Source organism: Diceros bicornis, chromosome 28 (assembly GCF_020826845.1).
Source record: "Diceros bicornis minor isolate mBicDic1 chromosome 28, mDicBic1.mat.cur, whole genome shotgun sequence".
Lineage (NCBI taxonomy): Eukaryota > Metazoa > Chordata > Mammalia > Perissodactyla > Rhinocerotidae > Diceros > Diceros bicornis.
In genome coordinates this window covers 27,925,443-27,948,870 of record NC_080767.1, presented here as the reverse complement: position 1 = coordinate 27,948,870, position 23,428 = coordinate 27,925,443, and the positions used below count along the sequence as shown (strand labels likewise).

General features: G+C 39.4%; 1 protein-coding gene across 3 annotated transcripts in view; it reads left to right on the top strand.

The window, feature by feature from the left end:
• The window catches only part of FBXW2 (F-box and WD repeat domain containing 2), a 27,092-nt gene extending 3,664 nt beyond the window's left edge, over positions 1-23,428 (top strand). For 2 of the 3 annotated variants that reach the window (XM_058523898.1, XM_058523899.1), the window contains exons 2-7: positions 1,291-1,800; positions 12,875-13,069; positions 15,140-15,273; positions 17,630-17,716; positions 18,351-18,520; positions 22,763-23,428. In XM_058523898.1, coding sequence (XP_058379881.1) covers positions 1,311-1,800; positions 12,875-13,069; positions 15,140-15,273; positions 17,630-17,716; positions 18,351-18,520; positions 22,763-23,051 — 1,365 coding nt within the window. In that variant the 5' untranslated portion in view covers positions 1,291-1,310 and the 3' untranslated portion in view covers positions 23,052-23,428. The remainder of the gene's footprint in view (positions 1-1,290; positions 1,801-12,874; positions 13,070-15,139; positions 15,274-17,629; positions 17,717-18,350; positions 18,521-22,762) is intronic. The other variant, XM_058523900.1, reaches the window with a different exon arrangement.

Genomic DNA, 23,428 nt, shown 5'->3' with positions numbered 1-23,428 from the left:
TCCATGTACTCATTACCCAGCATTAATATCTACTAACATATGGCCAGTCTTGGGAAAGATGATTTTTATTGATTTGCTTTGTTTTTTGCTTCTTTCTGTTAGTTTAGTCCCCATTGTTAAGAGTGAGTTGACCCCTTGCCACAGTGTGTAATGGTGGGTACTTGTAAGTTTTTTTGTTGTTCCAGTTAGCCCTGGAGCACTTTGTTATTCTCCTAAAAGAGAAAGTGGTATAAACAGATAGGCACGGTGCTCTCAGACTTGATCACCAGGTTGTGATCCTCCTGGTTGTAACTGGCTTCAGAGAGAGACAGCTTGGTGTGATCGGAAGAGGACTGATCTTGAGAGCACTGGCTTCCAGTCTGTTCTGCTATTTTAATAGCTCTGTTGAATATAGGCAAATCACTTTACCCTCTCTGACCTGTAACTTCCTCATCTGCGAAGTGGAGATGATGATACCTGGTTTTTGGTGTTTTGTAAGCATCAGGATTACTAGTTTGACTTATTTGTGCAGGCTTCCAGGACCCTCATTGCTCTCTGGGGCACGTGGTTGAGTTGTCACCAGCTCATATGAGGCTTATAAAAACAGACTGTGTAAAGCCAAATAAGGCTTTGATAATTCATGTTCTAACAGGCAGTACCATAAAGGAAGTGGAAGAACCGGAATACCTGAGCCACATAGTTTATTGCATCTGCTGATTTTTCTTCCCTAAGCCCTTTTGCCTAAACATCTATCGCAAAAGCCAGTAGTCAGTTTCGTGATTTTGGTAACAGGTCAGGTTGTTCCTAGCATGATAACTAATGTCTCAGGTTACTGCTTGGGAACCTACTTTCTGATTGTCACATGCTGGTGCTTATTTTTGTGATTTATTGTCCAGATAGAGTGTATTAAGGAAATCATGTTACCATAGTTTTGATGGGGAGGTATATTATATAGAATACACTGTTTCATAATGAATGAATACTTTGTAAATCTTTTACTGTGAAGATGCATGTAGCATGTGCTAGACTTCAAAAGGAGCAGTTCATACACACCAACATAAGTTTTACTGACTTATGTTTTTGGAGATCATAATTTGTTAAAGTATGTTTTCTCAAATGTATTTTCTTTTGTGTGCATGGAAAATTTTCAGATAAATATAGTGTGTCAACTGTAAAGTTGTGTTGTAGTTAACTAAGCATAAAATTGTAATGCCAAGTTTTTTACACTAATTTTTAATACTTCATTTATTAGCAGTCTTGCTTGAACGGTGTTTTTGAGCAGAACTAATACAATATTTTGATGTGCCACAGGTAAATTTTTCCATAACCTTATGGAGAGAAAGGACTTTGAGACATGGCTTGATAACATTTCTATTACGTTTCTTTCTCTGACGGACTTGCAGAAAAATGAAACTCTGGATCACCTGATTAGTCTGAGTGGGGCAGTCCAGCTCAGGCATCTCTCCAATAACCTGGAGACTCTCCTCAAGCGGGACTTCCTCAAACTCCTTCCCCTGGAGCTCAGTTTTTATTTGTTAAAATGGCTCGATCCTCAGACTTTACTCACGTGTTGCCTCGTCTCTAAACAGTGGAATAAGGTGATAAGTGCCTGTACAGAGGTGTGGCAGACTGCGTGTAAGAATTTGGGCTGGCAGATAGATGATTCTGTTCAGGACGCTTTGCACTGGAAGAAGGTTTATTTGAAGGCTATTTTGAGAATGAAGCAACTGGAGGACCATGAAGCCTTTGAGACCTCATCATTAATTGGACACAGTGCCAGAGTGTATGCACTTTACTACAAAGATGGACTTCTCTGTACAGGTAAGAGATCCCGGAATTGTTTTTTTGATTTTTGCATTTCATAGGGTGTAATTTTACAAACAGAACAAACTGTTCCTCAGGCTTGAGAATGGCAAGTATTAATTATATGAGATATCTATAATGGCACCCCCCCCCACCCCGGTCCTCTTTCCCACTAGAGAAGACAATCATTTTTATAAATGATTGAGAGAAGATTTTATAAATGATGAGAGAAGAAGGTTCCAGATGTTCTTTTAAACATGATGTGAATCAGAAAGCTGTAACTTCTTTTTTTGGTGCTTTTCTTCCATGTACAGTCCTCCATGTTAACTTTTTTTTCTGTTAGCAGTGATTTTGGGAAAAACCAGTGGAAAAGTTGGTGTTAGTCCTAGCAAGTAGTTAGATCATCTGGCAAGAATTACTTAACCTTTGTTTGTTTCCTTGTCTATAAAATATGGGAAGGGAGGTGTTTCTTGTTTTAAAGTCCTGTGGTTCTAAGAAGAATTAGAAGTTAAGAGTTCGGATATGAGAACAAAGACAATTGAATATTTTAAAACTAGGCAATTAAGTAACTTTCTATAACAAACATAATCTTTAAAATTTAGAATTATGTATATCTTCCAGTTATAATGGGCGTGTGTAATCAGTACCCACATTTTAGGCAATGTATTTCGATAGACAAATAATTGTTAGGCAATGTTTGGAATGGCTCTAGGCAGTTCTTGTCAATGATCCCAATGCCTGTTCACTTCCATCATATGTAATATATAGGGATACTTGGGGTTCTTTCTTCATCCAAGATAATTTCCTTTTTTTCCCCCAGTTCTATTGAGAAATAATTGACATACATCACTGTATAAGTTTAAGGCATACAGCATGATGGTTTGATTTACATATATTGTGAAATGATGACCACAATAGGTTTAGCTAACACCTATCTTCTTATTTAGATACAATAAAAAGAAAAGAAAGAAAAAAAGGAAACAAATTTTTTTATTGTGATCTGAACTCTTAGAATTTACTCTCTTAACAACTTTCCTCTAGATCATACAGCAGTGTTAGCTATAGTCATCATGTTGTACATTACATCCTTACTACTTATTTGTGTTATAACTGGAAGTTTGTACCTTTTGACCACTTTCCTCCAGTTCTCTCTCCCCCCACCCTCTGCCCCTGGTAACCACAAGTCTTATCTCTTTTTCTATGAGTTTAGTTTTTTTTTTTTGATTCCACGTATAGGTGAGATTGTGTAGTATTTGTCTTTCTCTGTCTATTTCACTTAGCATAGTGCCTTCAAGGTCTATCCATGTTGTCACAAATGGTAGGATTTCCTCATTTGTTATGGCTCAGTAATATTCCATTGTATGTATATACCACAACTTCTTTATCCATTCATCCATTTTTGGACACTTAGGTTGTTTCCATGTCTTGGCTATTGTAAATAATGCTGCTGTGAACGTGGGGGTGCAGATATCTTTTTGAGTTAGTTAGTTTCTCATTTCCTTTGTATATATACCCAGAAGTGGAATTGCTGGATCATATGGTAGTTCTATTTTTAATTTTTTGATGACCCTTCATACTGTTTTTCATGGTGGCTATACCAATTTACAGTCCCATCAATAGTACACAAGAGTTCTCTCTTCTGCACATCTGTGCCAGCATTTGTTATCTCTTGTCTGTTTGATAATGGCTGTTCTAACAGGTGTGAAGTGATATCTCATAGTGGTTTTAATTTGCTTTCTATGATAATTAGTGATGTTGAGCACCTTTTCATGTACCTGTTGCCCTTTCATACATCTTTTTTGGAGAAATGTCTATTCAGGTCCTTGGCCCATTTTTTAATTGGATTATTTGGGTTTTTGCTATTGAGTTGTGTGAATCTTTATATATTTTAGATATTAACCCCTTATCAGATATATAGTTTGCAAGTGTTTTTTCCCATTCCATAGATTTTCTTTTCACTTTGTTGATGTTTTCTTTTGCTGTGCAGAAGCTTTTTATTTTATTTATTTATTTTTTTATAATTTTATTTATTTATTTCCCCCAAAGCCCTAGTAGATAGTTGTATGTCATAGCTGCACATCCTTCTAGTTGCTGTATGTGGGACGCGGCCTCAGCATGGCCGGAGAAGTGGTGCGTTGGTGCGCGCCCGGGATCCGAACCCGGGCCGCCAGCAGCGGAGCGCGCGCACTTAACCGCTAAGCCACGGGGCCGGCCCCAGAAGCTTTTTAGTTTGATATAGTCTCACTTGTTTATTTTTGATTTTGTTGCTTGTGCTTTAGGTGTCATATTCAAAAAATCATTACCAAGACCCATGTCAGGGAGCTTTATTCCTATGTTTTCTTCTAGGAGTTTCATAGTCTTAGGTCTTACATTTAAGTCTTTAATTTGTTTTGAGTTAATTTTTGTGAATGGTGTAAGATATGGGTCCGGTTTCATTATTTTACGTGTGAATATCCAGTTATCCCAGCACCGTTTATTGAAGAGACTGTCTTTTCTCTATCGATTATTTTTGGCTCTCTTGTCCAGTATTAGTTGACTGTATATGCTTTGGTTTATTTCTGGCCTCTTAATCCTGTTCCATTGGTCTATTTGTCTCTCTTTATGCCAGTACCATACTGTTGTGATGACTCTAGCTTCATAGTACAGCTTGGAATCAGGAAGTGTGATGCCTCCTGCTTTGTTCTTCTTTCTCAGGATTTCTTTGGCTATTCAGGGTCTTATGTGGTGCCATATACACTTTGGGAGTGTTTTTTCTACTTCTGTAAAAAATGCCATTGGAATGTTAAGAGAGATTGCATTGAATCTGTAGATGGCTTTTGGTAGTATTGAGATTTTAACAACATTGCTTCTTCCAATTCATGAACATAGGATACCAGTCCATTTATTTATGTCTTTGGTTTCTTTCATCAATGTCTTGTAGCTTTCAGAGTAGAGATCTTTTACCTCCTTAGTTAAATTTATTCCTAAGTATTTTATTGTTTTTAATGCTATTGTAAATGGGATTGATTTCTTTCTTTCTTTTTCAGAAAATTCATTGTTCAAGATAATTTCTAGTAAACATTTGAGTATTACCTAAACTGCATGGTTGCCATTTTTAATAGTGTATACTGTTCCTTTGTGTAAATATATCATCATTTTAACCATTTCCATATTAGTGCATATTCAGATTGTTTCTATTTTTATGAATATTTTTGTTTGCATTTTTTTCCTGGAATTATTTATTTGAGGCAGAAGCCTCAAAGTGGAATCACCAGATCCAGAAATATGAATGATTTTATAGCAACTTAGTGTCCTTTCCAGATAGATTGAATTGATGCCATGCCCACAGTAAAGTCTTAAATAACCTGCTTCTCCCTCAGAGTCCCACCAGGCTCAATTTTAATAGATGAGATGTATGATTTCTCTAGATTGTTTTAAAATTCATTTCTTTATTCGTTAAGGATGTACATTTTCTCATGTGGTGGTAAATTCTCTGAAATGCTAGACACTTTGCCAGTTTTATAAAATAAACATTAAATTTAAAGCATTTCATTGTTTTGTTTGTCATCCCGAAGTTACTCCATGCTTACATTATTTTTCCTGTCCTATACTGTAAGCCTGATTATTGGAACAGCGTCGTCTGTTCTTCCATACTTTGATGTACTTTAGCAGCTGTGGCGATGACTTTTCCAGGTCCTTTGACCTCATGATCAGTGGCATGGATTTTTTTAAGATTAAGATGCAATATTGCCCTTGAGCTTGGTTCTCGTTAGCACTTAGGTAAATACTGGCAGTTGACTCATTTTCAGAACCACCTCTAGCTTTTTTTTTTTCCCCTTAATTTCTCATCAAACTTTACTTTTGAAATGCAATAAAACCTCAATTACTTGGAGCGGAAGTGAATGGAACATATTCACTGAATTCTTTAACTAACTGAAAGGTTAATATCTACAATAACTGTAGACCCAGTCCTGCATTTTAAGGTTATTCTCTAGGTGGGTCTATATGTTGTTTTATTTTTATTCTGATTAAATTCATCCATTATGCATATTGAAAATTACACTCTGTCTATTAAAAATGATCCAAAGCATTAGTTTAATTTTTCTAATGACAACATCCCTGGGACTGTTATTAAGAGAGAGGTATTTGTTATAGAATTATACATGTGTTTGTGTCATCTTGTTACTTAAGAGCTTGTATTTTCACTGTGGTTGAATTGGGAAATTCTGAATTTGGCAATAAACTTACAGTGAGTCTCAGATTAGCCCCTTGAACAATGAAATAGTATTGCCAAAAAGATTGATGGCTAATGCTAAAAATTAATATGGTATAGACTGAATGAGGTAGTTATCCTTCTGCTTATTTATGAAATGGTAAGAACCGAACCTCTTGTGCCTTGTGCTGTTCAGTAAATATTTATTTATAAAATGCCTACTATGTGAAAGACGACGTGAGGGCATACATAGATGAATTAGAGCAGTTCCTGGCTCAGAAAACATACACACTGGGATCAGGAAGGTAAACTGAGTAAGTAAAAGTCTCCATGTGGACTATGGCTAATTAAAGAGCACTTGCCCTTCTGGGGGAGTAGCTGCTCTTCCAGTGTAGTGCGTTATTGCCATGGGGGATTCAGGCTCAGAGTTGTCAGATCTGACTTTTTAAGAGAAGACTCAAGTCTAGATTTTTGTGAAATATCCTGATTTTTTAAATACTGATTTTTAAGTATTATTCAGATTTTTAAAATATTGTTATTAGGTCATATTCAACCTGCAAGCTGCCGTATTGCGACCTCTGGCTTATAGTCGAATAAGGTAAAAACAGGAGCTGGGCCCGCCCAGTGGCTTGGCAGTTGGGTGCGCACGCTCCGCTACTGGCGGCCCGGGTTCGGATCCCAGGCACAGCACCGACGCACCACTTGTCCGGCCATGCTGAGGCCGCGTCCCACGTGCAGCGACTGGAAGGATGTGCAACTATGACATACAACTATCTACTGGGGCTTTGGGGAAAAAAAAGGAGGAGGATTGGCAATGGATGTTAGCTCAGAGCCGGTCTCCCTCAGCAAGAAAGAGGAGGATTGGCATGGGTGTTAGCTTAGGGCTGATCTTCCTCACAAAAAAAAAAAAAAGAAAGAAAAACAGGAGCTATAAAAGAGGTATAAGAAAAAAGTCATATAGTTGTTCAGAGGAAGGAGTGATTTCTTCCATTTGGGGAACTTGAGCAGTATTTATGTTGAGTCTTAAAGAATGAATAGATTTTGGAGAGATGAGAGTACAGGCTTTCCAGTAGGAAGATCAGCATTAGCAAAGGTATGGTAAGGGCTCAGCGTGGAGCATGTAGGAGGAAAATAAAGAAAATTCATTTTAGCTGGATTTTTAGGGTATAAGTAGGGACTCTATAAGAGACTCTTAGAATAAAATCCAAAGAAGTAGGCTTAGGCTGTGTTGTGAAAGCCTTGAATGCTGGAAAGATGAGTTTGGACAGTTTTCTATAAGCAGTAAGAAAAAACTGTGAAAGGTTTTCTGAGCAGAAAAAGGGCCTGCATCAGAACTTTCTGCTTCAAGTAGACTGGTGTTTTTTATTTCTGTCAAAGCCAAGTTCTCTTTTTATAACATATTTTACAGTATTATCTTGAAGTAAAATTCATAGAAATAACTTATCTGTACATACACATATTTTAAAAATGAATACAATGCCTAAACTCTGATCCAGAGGAGAATTACAAGGACTGTAATTTAAAATAATACACATTCAACATGTGGTGCTCAAGCACAGCTATGCTGGAAGACAGTACTGTAGTCATGTTTGTGCCCATCATGTACTGTCATCGTGATCACGACAGCTGTAAATGCAGAACGTTGTATTTGTGCCACAGATACCATCAATGGTGTGATCGTCTCAAATGATGAAAAACTCTTAGTAAAGTTCCCAACAAAGCAAAGTACATTTTTTCTCAATTTACCTGGTAGTTACATGTATAGAAAATTCAAAATAAACTGTAAATATGCTTTGTAAAACAGGTTCTAGGCTCAGATAACTAAGAATAAGCTTTTCACTTATGAATATCTGGCAGAACCTTCGAGAATATGCGAAATACAAGACAGTTCTTTTTGTGCACTCCCAAACGTTGCAGTTTGTCTAGCATTCCTGGCCTCTGCCCAGTAGATGCCAGTAATGCCCCACACCTCTAATCGTTGCGAAATTGAAACCACCTATACAAATTTCTAAAATGTTCCCTTAGGAGATACTACTTGTATTGAGACCCTCTGACATAGACAAATCTGGAGCATCCAAATTAAAGTATTAGCCTGTTGCAGTTTAGATAAGGGTAAATAGGTCTAGATTTAGGATAGTAAGGGTAGAGATTTTGAAAAGGAGCAATGGAATGGAAGAGCAGCCATTGAAACAGAATGAATAGGATTTGGCAACGGATTGGATGTGTGGCGAGGAAAAGGGGGATTTCAGAAAGGGCTGAGGTTTCTGGCTGTGTGTATACCTGGGAAGATAGTACTAGTAACAAGAATAGAAGATGAAGGGGCTGGCCTGGTGGTGTAGTGGCTAAGTTCATGTGCTCCGCTTCAATGGCCCAGGGTTCTCGGATTTGGATCCTGGGCACAGACCTACACACGGCTCATTAAGCCATGCTGTGGCAGCATCTCATGTACAAAATAGAGGAAGATGGGCACAGATGTTAGTTCAAGGACAATCTTCCTCAAGCAGCAAGAGGAAGATTGGCAGCAGATGTTAGCTCAGGGACAAGCTTCCTCACCAAAAAAAAAAAAAAAAAGAATAGAAGATGAAGAAATAAATTCAGGAGAGTAGGTGGAGTTCAATTTGGGTTGAACTTAAAATGCAGTTGGATGTGTAAGTGGAGATTCACACAGATATCTAGAAGTGCAGGATTAGAACTTAGGGGAGTGCTCAGGTCTAGAGAGAGATTGAGGAGTTAGTCACATCCCAGCTATAGCTGTAACAGTGAAATTTAAAAAGGAGATGTAGAGAGGAAAAGGAATAGAGTCTAGGGTGAATCCTTGAAGAGCGTACTTAGAGAAAGGGGAAAGATACGGAAACAGAATGGTGGTAAAGAGAGTTTCAAGGAGAATGAAAATTGCCTGTCTTAAAGAGGCACTGGTAAATGTTTATGCAGTTGGTCAGCAGAGTCAAATGCCTGAGAGAGGCCGTTGAGAGCTGAGATCTGACTCCACCAGTTAAATATTTAAACTTAGCTTGCTACGATGGTTTACTCCATTTGGGTTACAGCTCATTTTTCTGCTTGCCTTTGTTACATACCCATCCGTGTAATTTTTTCTATCAAAGTATTGTTTTCATCCTATTTTCTGAATTGAAGGGCTTTTTTGTTCTTTCATATAGTGAAAAATAGTCTGCATTTATTTGGTCCCCTTTCATCTCTTGGTTGCATCATTGATGACCTCTTCGAAAACAGGTTGGGGTAGTCAATGCAGCAAATGAGGAAGGTTGACATAAAGCCAAAAGGAGCAGAGAATAATTACTCCTAAAGGCTTAGCAGTTAAAAGTAGACTTGTACTATGGAATGGAACTCAACTCAACCTGATTGTTTTGCCATGTTTCTTTAGGGTGTAAAACTGAATGGCTCAGTATTTTTCTGTAGAGAATAATTAGTTCAGATAAATAATTAGTTTGGATAATCTCTCCCTTTTTTTTTTAAATCAAATTGTGGTAGAATATACATAACATAAAATTTATCATTTTTTGGGGCTGGCCCTGTGGCATAGCGGTTAAGTGCGCGTGCTCCGCTGCTGGCGGCCTGGGTTCGGATCCCGGGTGCGCACCGATGCACCACTTGTCAGACCATGCTGTGGTGGCGTCCCATATAAAGTGGAGGAAGATAGGCACATATGTTAGCCCAGGACCAGTCTTCCTCAGCAAAAAGAGGAGGATTGGCATGGATGTTAGCTCAGGGCTGATCTTCCTCTCACACACACACAAAAAATATCATTTTAGCTATTTTTAAGTGTCCAGTTCAGTGCCATTAAGTACATTCACATTGTTGTGCAAACATCACCACCATCCATCTCCAGAACTTTTTGCTTCTTACCAAACTGAAACTGTAGGCATTAAACACTGACTCCCTATCCCGTTCTCCCCCTAGGCCCTGGCAACTACCATTCTATTTTCTGTCTCTGAATTTGACTGCTTTATGTACCTCATATGGGTGGAATCCTACAGTATTTGTCCTTTTGTGACTGACTTATTTCATATTTCACTTAGCGTAATGTCTTCAAGTTTCCTCCATGTCGTAGCATATGTCAGAATTTCCTTCCTTTTTAAGGCTGAATACTGTTCCGTTGTATGTATATACCACATTTTGTTTATCTTCTCTTCTAGTTTTTAACTAGCCTTCCAGCCTCCAGTTTTGCCCCACTTCAAACCATTCTCCATGATGCAGCCATAGTGATCTTTCAGAAATGCAAAAATGGTCATAAACGTCTTCCCCAGCCAGCTCTCCAGCCTGACCTTGTCACTATTTCCCAGTCATACTGAACTGCTTTTATATCAGTGTCCATGTTTTAGACAGTGCATTTTGACAACTATTGTAAATAATTCCTGGACAATTTTTAGAATGGTATCAAGTAGTTCTTTATGAATTGACCCCAGTATCTGTTCACGTATATTTATGTAGTATGGAGAGATATTTAATAGGTATGTACCAGGGATTGGCAAACTACGAACTCAGGGCCAAATCCAGCAGTGTAGAGTAATTCCAACAGATATGTATGGCTTAAGAAGCCTAAAATATTTGCTATCTGATCTTTTACTAAAAAAGTTTGGCTGACCTTTGGCATATACTGTTCCTTTGGGAGGGTCGGTTAACTAAACCTTTAGGTTTCAGCTAGTTAAAACTTGAAAGTTTTTTTAAGCCATGAAATCCCTTCTTCAAATAATCCTAAGCCAAAGCCCAGCTTAAAAACAAATAAGGGTATAATTGAGGAGCCAATTACACCATCTCCTAAAGCATATTTGTGGGACATCTAGATATTGGGGAGCACAAGTGTGAACCAGTCAAGTTTCATCTGAGGCGTTTTCTCCTTTCATCCCCTCCTTGCACTTGTTGTGGGCTTTTGTACTGCCCGCCACTTACTATACTGAATTATATCTGCTTGTTTAGCCTTTTTGTCTTCCCAAGTAGACTAAGTGCCATGTGAGCAGGAGCCCTGCCTGACACAGAAGTTCAAATAAAGGTTGAATGAATGAATGAATGAGACCCCAGTTGAACACTGGCAATAAATCAGAACCGAGCTCAGATAGGACCTAAAATGATTTTTTTTCCTGCATTAGCTCCCTAGAAATACAGTCACAAATGCTCAAGCTTAAAGATTATCTAGACCCGTACTGCCCAGTATAGTAGCCACTAGCCACATATGGCTTTTGAGCACTTCAGATGTGGCTAGTCCAAAGTGAGATGTGAAATGTGAACTACTCACTGGATTTCAAAGACTTAGAAGATAAACTATTTCATTAATATATTTTTATGTTGATTACATATTGAAATGGTAAATTTTTGACGTGTTGAATTAAACTATATTATTTTCTTATTTTCTTTACCTTTTAAAGTAACTACTAGAAAATTTTAAATTATGTATGTGGCTTACATTACATTTCTGTTGGACAACACTGTTCTACATCATTGGCTCTCAAAAGTATTGCTGATGCATTAGAATCACCGGGCAATCTTTTAAGATTATTGGACCCCACCTCAGAGATTGTAAATTAGAACCTCTGAAGGTAGGGCCCTGCGTTTTTTTTTTGTTTTTTGCTGAGGAAGATTCTCCCTGAGCTAACATCTTTTGTCAATCTTCCTCTCTTCGTATGTGAGCTGCCGCCACAGCATGGCCACTGGCAGACAAGTTACGTACGTAGCTCTGCGCCCGGGAACTGAACCCGGGCTGCCGAAGCGGAGCGCACTGAACTTGATCACTAGGCTGCCGGGGCTTGCCCTGCGTATATCTTTTGATAAAGTTCTCCAGATGATTCCGATGTCTCATATGCCTGTTGAGAACCGCCAACCAGTCCCAACTCTCATTTTGTAGAGAGGAACTGAGTCCCTAAATAGTAAAGTGAAAACAGTCTTCATTTCAATATGTTCTCATAGGATTTGCCCAGGTTGAAATTCATGCTCTACCTCTTCCAGAAGTTATCGCTGTTTTTCCATTGTCTGAAGCAGTGGCTCTTGACCAACCCTTAAAGGTAGAATTGTGGCTGGCCTTATTTAGTCATTTCAGCTTTGTGAAAACTGGTCACTTGTTCTTGTCATAGTGACTGTGTTTATTATGTCCTCAAAATGTCTTTGTGAATTCTTATTATTACTGTTCTATTCTAAAGGTATGAGATGTGAGTTAATCGTTAGGATTTTAAACGTAATTAAAGCAAAGTCCTGAATTGTCACCATGATCATTATAACATTTTTATCAGAGGCAGAAATAAAATCTACTTTTTTCTACAGAATCTTAAGAGACTTGTACAAGCTCATTGTTGAGTTGTTGTGACTGTCCAGGAATAATTCATCCCTAGTTTTCTTAGGGGTTCCTTTACACATTTCAACGTGGCTCAAGAAATTAGCAGTTAGCCTCTGTAGAAGTTAACTCGTGATCTGAAGCTTATCTTTGTCTTGCCTTAGAGTAGAACATGTTCTGGCAGAGAGCTTTACTATTCAACATTCTTTATTTGTTCAGGGTTGTTGGGTAATGGGCAGGCATGCAAGTGTACACGTGCAGTCATAGTAATACCCATCATTTCGAGCTCAAATCAGAGAGCTCATGCGAGTCAAAGATTTATGAAATTTTACAAGTGGAAGCCCCAAGGGATGCTTCAGGCTAAGACTCCTCTGTAGCCTGGAAAGGTAAGGGAAAAGGACTAAACCAGGAAGCTTGCATTCAGTCCCTGTGCTGTTAACACCATTTTGGTGACCCTAAGCAAATTGTGTTACCCTCTCCATGCTTTGGTTTTCTCAGCTATAAAGTGAGAGTGTGAGAAGAGTGACCATAAAGGTTCTTTTCTAAGAATACTATGGTTTTGGGATTGATTTTCCTTCACTAGTATTTGTTTTCCTACTAACCTCCCTGTTTTTCTCTTGAAGGGTCAGATGACTTGTCTGCAAAACTGTGGGATGTGAGCACAGGGCAGTGCGTTTATGGCATCCAGACCCACACTTGTGCGGCCGTGAAGTTTGATGAGCAGAAGCTTGTGACAGGCTCCTTTGACAACACTGTGGCCTGCTGGGAATGGAGTTCTGGAAGCAGGACCCAGCACTTCCGGGGGCACACAGGGGCGGGTGGGTTGCCCTTTTTCAAGGATTGCTACGGTTACTTTAACTTCTTGCCTTGAAGCCAGGAGTCAAGAATGTGATCCTTTTTTGTTTTATTTTTTAATTTAACCTGCCTTTCCCACCTATTCTTTTTCAGTCACAGCAGTTAATCCCTTTATTCAAGTTGTTCTTATTTGGGATTTTTCCCCTAATTTTGCTTTTCCTTGGCCCATTTAAAAACTCTTCTGTATACCCTTATGCTGGGACGGGCCAGTTCTCTCCTGTTTCATTTATATGCTGTTGCACAGTCAGTCCCCTTTGCTTTTATCAGATTCCATACTTCCAAATTGAGTAAGTCCTACACTTGTAAATTCAGTCTACTTTATTTGTAGCATTAAGGCTGAAAATCCTTTGGAGTGACATTGGTTTCCAGATTGTGTGATCTACACATATATCAAATTGGAGCTTGGTTGACAGTTGATTAAAACAAGCTACTGCCTAGAGGTAAAATGGAAGAAACAGATCCTGAGTATTTCCTAATAATTTTACAGCAGCCTTGGTTTACAAAAACTGGTCATTTTAACATGGCCTTGAGACCTGAGCTCTCCCTCTGCTGCATTGTACTTTGGGACTTTGTGCAGAAATCATGTTGAGCCGTTTCCCAGCCTGTTGCACAGCAGCTCCCTTCTTCCTTTCCCCCATTACCCACTGCATTAGCCCCAGAGAGTCATAGTCTGTACTCTGAAGCGTCATGTTTTATGAGCGGCCTTCCTGGGCTCCCTAAGCAGGTTGAGTCCCTCTGCTGTAGGTTTCCCAATAACCTGCATTTCTGAGCTCCGAAGGACAGGGAGCCTGCCTGTCTTGTTCACCCTCAGGACCTGAGTTCCTTGCACCGTACCTGTTACTCAGTAATTCTTTGAAGTAAACCTAGCTGTTTGATTACTAAAAATAATTTTTTTTTCCCATTTTGTTTGTCATCTTCTACATTTTTTCTCAGTCTGCTATGTTGCCACTGGTTTGTTGTAGAAATAATATTTGAAGATACATGAATTAGCATGGAACTTGTATATTAAACTGAGTGTACTATTCCACAGTGTCAAGAAGTACATTGACTTCCAGGTGATTTTATACCTGATCAACTTTGAGAGCCCTGCTCTAAAAAACTTCCTCCTTGCTGTTCCCTGGACATTGCTGTGGCTTTTCCTAACTCCATGCCTTTGCTGTTCCCTCTACCTGCAGTATTCTCTTTCTTTTCTTGATAAACTCTACTCATCCTTCAGGGCCCATCTCCAATATCGCCTCTTCCCTGAAGTCCTCCCTGATATCCCTGGGCAGAGTTAGTCATTCTCCTTGGTGTTTCCCTAGCAAGAGGTAAACATTTATTTTTTTTGGACTTCCTCCTCCACCCCTCACTTAGACTGACTTCCTTAAAGAAAAGACCAATGTCTTCATCTCTGGGTTCCCAGTGTTCCTTTAGAGCTTGGCAGACATTTGAAAACAAATACTTGAGTATTTGCTATACTCAGGCACTGCTTTAGGTGCTGGGGGTACAGCTGTGAAGAAATTCAGACCGTTTTGAGAGAATGGCTTAGTCTGACCTTTGAGATCCTTGTTTGTGTTTTGTTTTTCTCATTACACTGGCTTTTCTTGAATATGGGTGTTATTTTGCATCTTATATTCTTGACATTTTGTCTCACTGCAGTAAATGGTGCAAATCTGAGTAGGGCCACCGGTATTCTGTTTTCCTTGCATAAGCTAGATAAGTTTTGTGTAGTATCAGGCTGGCAGTCCTGAGAAGAAAGGCCATTATCTCCAACACTGGTTTTGCCTCTCACTTTGCAGCTAGCACATGTATAAGAGATTGTATTATTCTAGACACTTTCAATCCTTAGAATAATAAACTATAATAATAAGAATTTTGAAATGGCTATATTTCTTATTATAAAATTGGTAGTTGAGTAGCACCATCCTTATAGTAGCTCTTGTTGAGAAATTATACAGTTGGACAGCTAGGGAGAAGAAACGTTATTGAATTCTATTATATAAAGACCCTCAGACAGAGGCACATTTTAACTTTGTGTATGTTATATATGCTAGTGTTTAGCGTCGATTACAATGATGAACTGGATATCTTGGTGAGTGGCTCTGCAGACTTCACTGTGAAAGTATGGGCTTTATCTGCTGGGACATGCCTGAACACACTCACCGGGCACACGGAATGGGTCACCAAGGTAGGAAGATTACAGAAGAGATCTCCTTGATGTCAGGTTTTGTGGGGGTGGGGAACTTGGGTTGAGTGGAGGATGGTAGACGCTGCCTTATAAGTGGTAGGTGAGCCATAAGATGGAATAGATGCAACCACAAGGCATGATTATGTATAACGTGACCAACATGTGAAAAACGCTCGGTAAATAGTTTAACAAATGAATGACTTTGGGCGTGGAAAGATGCCCGCAATATATTAGGTGGGTAGACAGAGCAAATAAAACAGGTTACATACAAAAAACTGTATATGATACCAGTTTCTGAGTGTGTTTATGCACCAAAATGTTGAAGATGATTATTTCTTTGGAATTGTGGTTGCTTTTTTCCCTTTAGGATAAGCATTTTTCTTTTTTAATCAGAAAAGCAGTTTTTGTTTTGAAAAAAATATATAATTGCAAGAAATGGGACAAAGAAAAATGTACACGATCTTTAAAAGAATGTTGTGATGTTTTCTAGTTTTCAAAAAAAGATTGCTGTGAGAATTAAATGCAGTATTAATAATGGAAATGCCACGCAGAAACACTTCTTCAGCTTACCGTGCCATTCTGTGAGGGGCAGAGGATACAGGAGTGAGCAAAACAGACCCAAGTCTGACAGGAATGTTAGTTTAGTAGGAGAAAAAGTTATTAAACAGTAATTTCACAAATGAATGTGTAGTTACAAATTGTGTTCAGTGCTATGAAGGAGAAATGCAGTGTTCTGTGAGAAAGTCTAGGAAGGTATCTAATTTAATTCATTCAGGGAAAGCTTTTTGAGAAGGGACAAAACATGAATAATAAATTGGAGGTAGCTGTGTAAAGAGTAGTTTTACTCTTTTGAGTCTTTGAAAGTTTTGAGTCTTTCCCCTGGGGTGGGAAAGAAAAGAACACTTGATGACCTGGACGGCAGCCTCTCCTAGGGGAGAGGTGGCCGTCATGTATGCCTTACTTGGCCTTATTAAGGATTTTAGATATCCTAAGTGTAGTAGGAAGCAATTAACGAGTTCTCAGCAAGGGTCTGGTGTGATATATGTTTTAAGAAGATAATTGCTGAGTGAAAAGTCGATTAGAGTGGGGTACAAGAGGATACAGGGTGGCCGGTTAGGCTTTTGTAGTAGTCTAAGCGAAAGATACCCATGGCTTGGACTTGAGTGTCAGCAGAGAGAAGGGCACCCATGAAGGATGTGTCTTCAACATAAAGCCAACTGAGCTTACTGACTCATGGGGAACAAAGAAAAAGAAAGAATCAGAGATGACTAGTGGGTTTTAGATTGGATGGGTAATTGTGTCTGTCTGAAATAGGGGGAGCTATAAGCAGAGCAGTTTGTGAGAAGATCAATAACACCACTGAACTGTACACTTAAAAATGGTTAAGATGGTACATTTTATGTGTCTTTTACCACAATAAACAAATTGGGGAAAAAAATAATTCTTTATTGGGCACATTGAATATTTAAATAGAAAAGTTATATAAGACAATTTGGTGTTGTGTTAAAAACAGTGGACTTGGGGCCAGGACACTGATGTCTTAGACAAGTTACTCCTCGCCCCAGGGCCTGAGTTTCATCATCTGCTAAATGTTCCTGTGAATATTAAATGAGGTGGTGGGACAGTACCCAGCAAGGTGCCTGGCACCCAGTATCATGTCTGTCAGTTTCAGTTGAATCTGCAGCCTGGGCTTCTGAATGAGTGAGCCTGGCCTCCCCTGTCACTGTGTGCTGATTTATTACAAAAATAAGTAGAACCTAGTGTTTATAGATTATTCCAAGTGCTAATGGAATGAATATTAGGTTTTATTACATTATTATTACTATTATTCATATTACTGTATTTCATTTTCCCTGCAGTTATGTGAGATAATAAGTGCCTCAACCCCTACTTGAAAGATGAGGAAACTGAGAAAAAAAGAGGTTAGATGGTCCTGCCTCAGGTTCCAAAGTCAATAGATGGCAGATTTTGGTCCCAAGCCCAGTGCTTTTTCCTTTATAACGTACATGCCTATGAAAACACATCATGTGTGTCTACTATGTCTGTGGACTTTTTTCTTACCTCTTCCTCACAATTTCTTTAAAGTCATGTTTTATAATTTTTAAAATCATTCCTAATGTTTGCTTCCAGACTAAAGCTAAAATTAAATGCTGCCAACATTAGACATGTTTAGATCCTGCTGATAATTCAGAGAATCTGGTTATACTAAAACTCCTAGTAAAGGTTAACTTGGTCATAGAGTTATAGCTTAGCTATTCTAGCATACCATATCATCTCATATTTTAATTTTTTAAAAAAGCGATACAGGAATAGCATTAAAAGAATGTTTCTGTAACATAGATGTTTATATTTCTAGGTGGTTTTGCAGAAGTGCAAAGTCAAGTCTCTCTTGCACAGCCCTGGAGACTACATCCTCTTAAGTGCAGACAAATATGAGATCAAGGTGAGGGTTTTTTCTCCATTAATTTGTCTCATCAAAGAAAAACTGGCAAAATTTAAAAATTTAAAAATTAAAATGATGTGGCAAAGGGGGAATGTTTCAGGGGAGGCAGAAATGTCTTAGTCCAAGCCATCTTAAACCATTGGAAAGAGAATTATTCATTATTTCTATGTTCTAGGCAGTTTCTAACCCTGATTTGTAAATGAAGAAAAAAAATCCGCAGAAATTTATCTTCAGTGCATTCTGTTTTCTTAAGACACATATCTCCTACTCTCCTCAATTCTTAGATCTAAACTATGAAAACATAAACATTTACTTGTATAATAATAAAAACAATTTACAAAAATTTAGCACTTTACATACATTCTTACTGCATCTTTTAAACTGCTCCATGTGGTAGGCATTATGTTCATTGTGGGAACTGAGGTTCAGTGAGGTTAAGTGTTTTACCCAGATTACACAGCACATACATGCAGAGTCAGAGCTTGAACCTATCCCTCTTGACTGTAAAACCTGCAGTCTTTCCAGTTTACTTCACTTTGTATCTGACGTCAGCAACACAAGCCATGTTGTTGAAGGACAAGCTTTTCTTTGGTGATGTGATCTGTCATCTTTCCTAATTGACTTTTATCTGTAGATTTGGCCAATTGGGAGAGAAATCAACTGCAAGTGCTTGAAAACATTGTCTGTCTCTGAGGATAGAAGTATCTGCCTGCAGCCAAGACTTCACTTTGATGGCAAATACATCGTCTGTAGTTCGGCACTGGGTCTCTACCAATGGGACTTTGCCAGTTATGATATTCTCAGGTAATGTTTCCTTTGACAGTCTGTTGCAGTCTATTTCTTTATTTTATTGCAGTTCAGTAGTAAAGACAAGACTAAATATTTGGATAAACTAGTCAATAACTTGCTTTTGGGAAATGTTTACTACTCAGTTGTAAACAGGGTTATATGCTGAAAATCTCACACATAGCAGTAATTAGAAAGGGTTATGTGCTAGAACCTAGAAGATCTAGGTTCTAATCCCTCGCCTAACTCTAAGTCATTCCCCCTTTCGGAATTTAACATGCTTTTCTGGAAAATGAGGGGCTTGGATGAAAGGATCTTTCAGATTTCTAGTTCTAACATTTTAAGTTCTGTTTCCTGGTCAGTTGAAATTTTGCATTGAGGAATCGACTGGCCTTCTGTTGACTAGCAGAAAGACAGAGGTATCTAGGGAAAAATACAACTTGTGGAGTTTCTCTCCAAAGAAATAAATAAGAGATCCATGGACAAATAACTTTGGGATTCACTGCATGCCGTAGACCCCTCTTAGAGATAGGCGTGTCCCTTAGCACAGTCGAGGCTGATGGAAGCCAGTGCCATATGGTGATTAAGAGAACTTAATTTGGTGATAAGCAAAACTTGGTGTAAGACTTGGTGCCATCTCTTATGAGCTGTGTGATTTTATGTAAGTTTCTTAACCTCTCTGTGTCTCAATTTCCTCACTTATGAAGTGACGATTAAATGAAATGCCTGTAATGAGGGCCTAGCACAGGACCTGACAGATCTTTATTACTAATAGCTCTGAGAAGCCCTGCATAAAGAAACTTGTTTTAATTTGTTTAACCTACTGTACCTCCCACTTATTGTGCACGAAGCCCTCTTTTTTGAAGAACACCTATTAGTAGCTCACAGAATTAGTGTTCCACAGCATGGTTTGAGGACATGCTGACTTTGGAGAGTACAGAAAATTGAATGTTCTTTTTGCTGTTTTTATGCATGACTGTTTGAGGTCAGCTTGTGTGGGATTGATCATACTAGCCAACAGGACTTTGGCAGGCCCTGTCTCTCTGGTCATAAAGTTACAACCCCAGTTATGTCTCCCAGGATTCAGACCTTCATTTCTAACCAATTAGATTTCCAAGCGGTCAGGATCATTTCTAGAACTGATTGATAATTATACTTTGAGAAGAAAAGACCAGAACGGATCCTAGAAAACATCATTCCAAGCTCTTCATTTTATAGATGAGGAAACTGAAGCCGAGAGAGAGTAGGGATCAACATCCCACAGATCACCCTAGTCCAGCATCCATCCGTCCGTCCATCCATCCGTCCATCCATGGCTAGATCGTCCAACAGGCATATGCTTAAGATACCAGCAAGCCAGAGAGAAAGAACTTTTGAAAGAACTTGATACTTTGCAAAGAAAAAAATCTAAGTAGTCATCATGGGAAAATCAGCTCCTTTACAGTTTAGTATTGCTTTTGTTTTTAATTAAAATTTGGGAGGGAGGCGTGCAAAGGCAAGGTGTACTAGAGGTATCATAATCTTTGTAATGCTTAGGAGTCTCTAAAGGTTTTAATTGGACCCTGCATTTACCTTTCTCATATATGCTTCTTACTCAGAATGTCATATGGAGAGTCCCGAGTCCCAGATGAAAATTCTATTCGTTTTTGCTCTTTGCATACACTAGCTTTAAGCAATAAACCTGTAAGATTGTTTGCCGCTAGGAAGTGCTAGGTTCACATTTTTTCTTTGAAAAGGGACTACTTTATCTCTTGCTTTTCTCCCCTCCAAATACAAATAAACTAACCTCTTTTGAAATCTTAGTACAAATCCTGTGGCCTCGGTTGCTGGGACCAGGTAGGGCTGCTTACGCTTGGAAGCTAATTGAAAAGAAGCAAAGCACAAATGGCAGCATTTTGCTCAATAAAACTAAGATATGATGCCATCTTTTGAGCTAGTTATCTCAGAACGGCAGGCAGCGTTACTCAGGTTTAAGGGCCCAGGCTGCACAGCGGGAGTGTCTGTTTACAATTCTAAAGTAGTCCAAGTAAAAGGGGCTGTGAGCCTGTCCAGACCTGTATTCTGTTCTGCAACATTTTTGCCCTTCAGGCTTTGGAGTCAGCTCATCTTCACCAGGCTTAAGTCCTATCCCCTAGCCACCCAGTTTTCTAAGTTTCTGGTTATTTCCTGCTTTGCATTGATGATGTGGGACTTAGAGACTTTCTTGCTGTTTTTCCCGGTTTCCTTTGGATCTCTCTTGTAGGAAATTTTATTTGCCTGTGTTCGTTGCACCACTGCTGTATTCATTAGCAGACATTTATTGGGCCACCTACCTGTGTGTTAGGCATTGTGATGTACACTGGCAACCAGCAGAAATACTTACCAAACTCGTGGAAGTTACTAACTGGTAGGAGGGAGGACTGTCATTAAACAGCTAATTACATACACGTGTTTCAATGGTTGGGCTAAGAGCAAAATAGTATGGGGGACTTTGAGACCCCTCCTAGTTTGAGGAGTAAGGGAAAGCTTCTTTGAGGAAGAGATTCGGGCTGAGCTCTAAAAGATGAGTATATGCATTAACTAAACGCCAGGAGTGGGTGTACGGTGAGGAGCATTGTAGACTGAGAGACCAGTTGGTTCAAAGACCCTGAGACAAAGGAGCCTGGTACATACGAGGAACTGAAAGAAGGCCGGAGATGTGAGTGCAGTAGAGAGCCCTCGAAGGGTTTAAAAGTTCACATGAGGTGGCAATAGGATTAGATTTTAGTGTGAGGTTAACTGGTTGAAAGAGTCTAAGAGTAGGTATGGGAGATCAGTTGAAAACTGTTGGCAGTAGTACAGGCAAAAGATGATGTCTCAGATTAGAGTTGTGGCAATTCAGACAATAGTGAATAAATTAGAGGAAAATTTTGGAGGTAAAATCAATAGATCGTGGTGATTGAATTTATGGTTTGAGTAAGGAGGAGAGTTGGATGGATGCCATGTTTCCTAGCTTGAGCAACTGGGTGAATGAGCAAGCTAGGAAATAGAGAAACAGGTTTGGCCAGTAAGTTCAGTTTTGGACAGGTTGAGTGTGAGAAACAGGTCTTCACTACTAAATCCCCTCCCTTCCTGATATCAAACTGAAATCTGCTTCTGTTTAGCTCTCTTTTTCCTAGACCCTTGTTCTCTCTGCTGGAGCTCGTAGTGTCTGGCATAATCTTTCACGCATCCTTCACTATTTCAAGGTGATGGTCATGTCTGGTTTCCCTGTCCCTACCAAGTCTTTTCCTCCCCTCTCAGCTGATTTCCCTTAGCTGTTGCTTACTTGTCCTCTTACCAGGCTCTGCCCATTCTGGTTGACCTCCTGGACAGACACTAGTTGGTAGTGTCCTTGTTAAAACAGGTGAAACTCACCTCTCACAGGGCCGACCATATTGTCACAGAGCAGAGTCTCGTAGTTCTTTTCCTAGTGCCTCCAAAGAAGACATCACCTTTTCTTGTCAACCTTTTGCCTCACAAAGTGTGCAGACAACAGAGACTATGGTTGTTTTTTTTTTTTTTTCCATTTGTGCTGCTGTGTAGCTAGATCTCTTCCATTTTGTGCCTTTGTCATCGATGTTTGGGAACTGCCAACCTGAGAAGGTTAAGGCTGTTCTCCCAACTCCCCCAGTTTTCCCTAACAACTTCTTATGGATCTATTAATGTTTCTGAATTATTTAGGAAACTTTTAATATTTTCAGCCTCTACTGTTTTTAGAGCGGAGCCTGTGTGTTTGCTCCCTGCTGAATACAGTAACACCTGAGTCACTTGGTTTTCAGTCTTTGTTGCCGGCTCCAGGGTGTTCCCCGAGGCCAGTATTCTAGGATTTGACGTAGTGGTGAGAGTTGAGTCTTGTATTGTAGTTCTGACTGACTAGTTGTGAATCCTTAGCCAAAGTATTTACCCTGGCTGGACTTCGATTTTCACGTCTTAGAAATGAGAATGTTAAATGAGATAATCTGCAATATCCTTTCCAGCCTGGGTGGGCATGTGTGCTTTTATAAATGTTTGTCAGACACCACCTTTCTCCTTATGTGCCTGTGTTATCATATCGTTATGAAGGACTCTTTCCCCTCCCCCCTTTTTAGGTAGGCTGAGCTTTTTGTCTTCATATTGTCCTTTTTATCAAAAACCTTTATTTAACTCTCTAATTTGCTTGAATTTTGTATTGGTTTTAAATGTCTCTGGGAAAGACTGCAATAGCCTAAACAGAAGCAAAGTTGCTTTCTGGTTCATGTTTCCTAACTCTCGTCCTTGTAGGGTCATCAAGACTCCTGAGATAGCAAACTTGGCCTTGCTTGGCTTTGGAGATATCTTTGCCCTGCTGTTTGACAACCGCTACCTGTATATCATGGACTTGCGGACAGAGAGCCTGATTAGCCGCTGGCCTCTGCCAGAGTACAGGAAATCGAAGAGAGGCTCAAGCTTCCTGGCAGGCGAAGCGTCCTGGCTGAATGGACTAGATGGGCACAATGACACGGGCTTGGTCTTTGCCACCAGCATGCCTGACCACAGTATTCACCTGGTGTTGTGGAAGGAGCACGGCTGACACCACGAGCTGCCACCGCTGACTGACTTTGGGTGCCGGGGCTGCGGGTTTTGAGTGCAACCTCTGTGGCAGCCGACTGCATGAACCAAAGTTCTCACCTAATGGTATCATCGCGCAGTGCACAATCATTTATCTATGTTTGCCAGGGGGCCAGGGCTTGGGGCGGGGGAGGGCTTGTTTTATTGACATACAACGCAGCATGCTAATGGGGTACACCATTGACTTCATTTGTACTTAGTTATGTTGGTCAGTATGAGGATGCATTTTGGGTTCATCTTTCTTGAATATTGGTTTTAAGTAAACAAATGGTTCATTAATCTGCTAATTGGTTGCCTATAAAAACACATTCAATCTACTATTAAAGCTTTTTCACCATT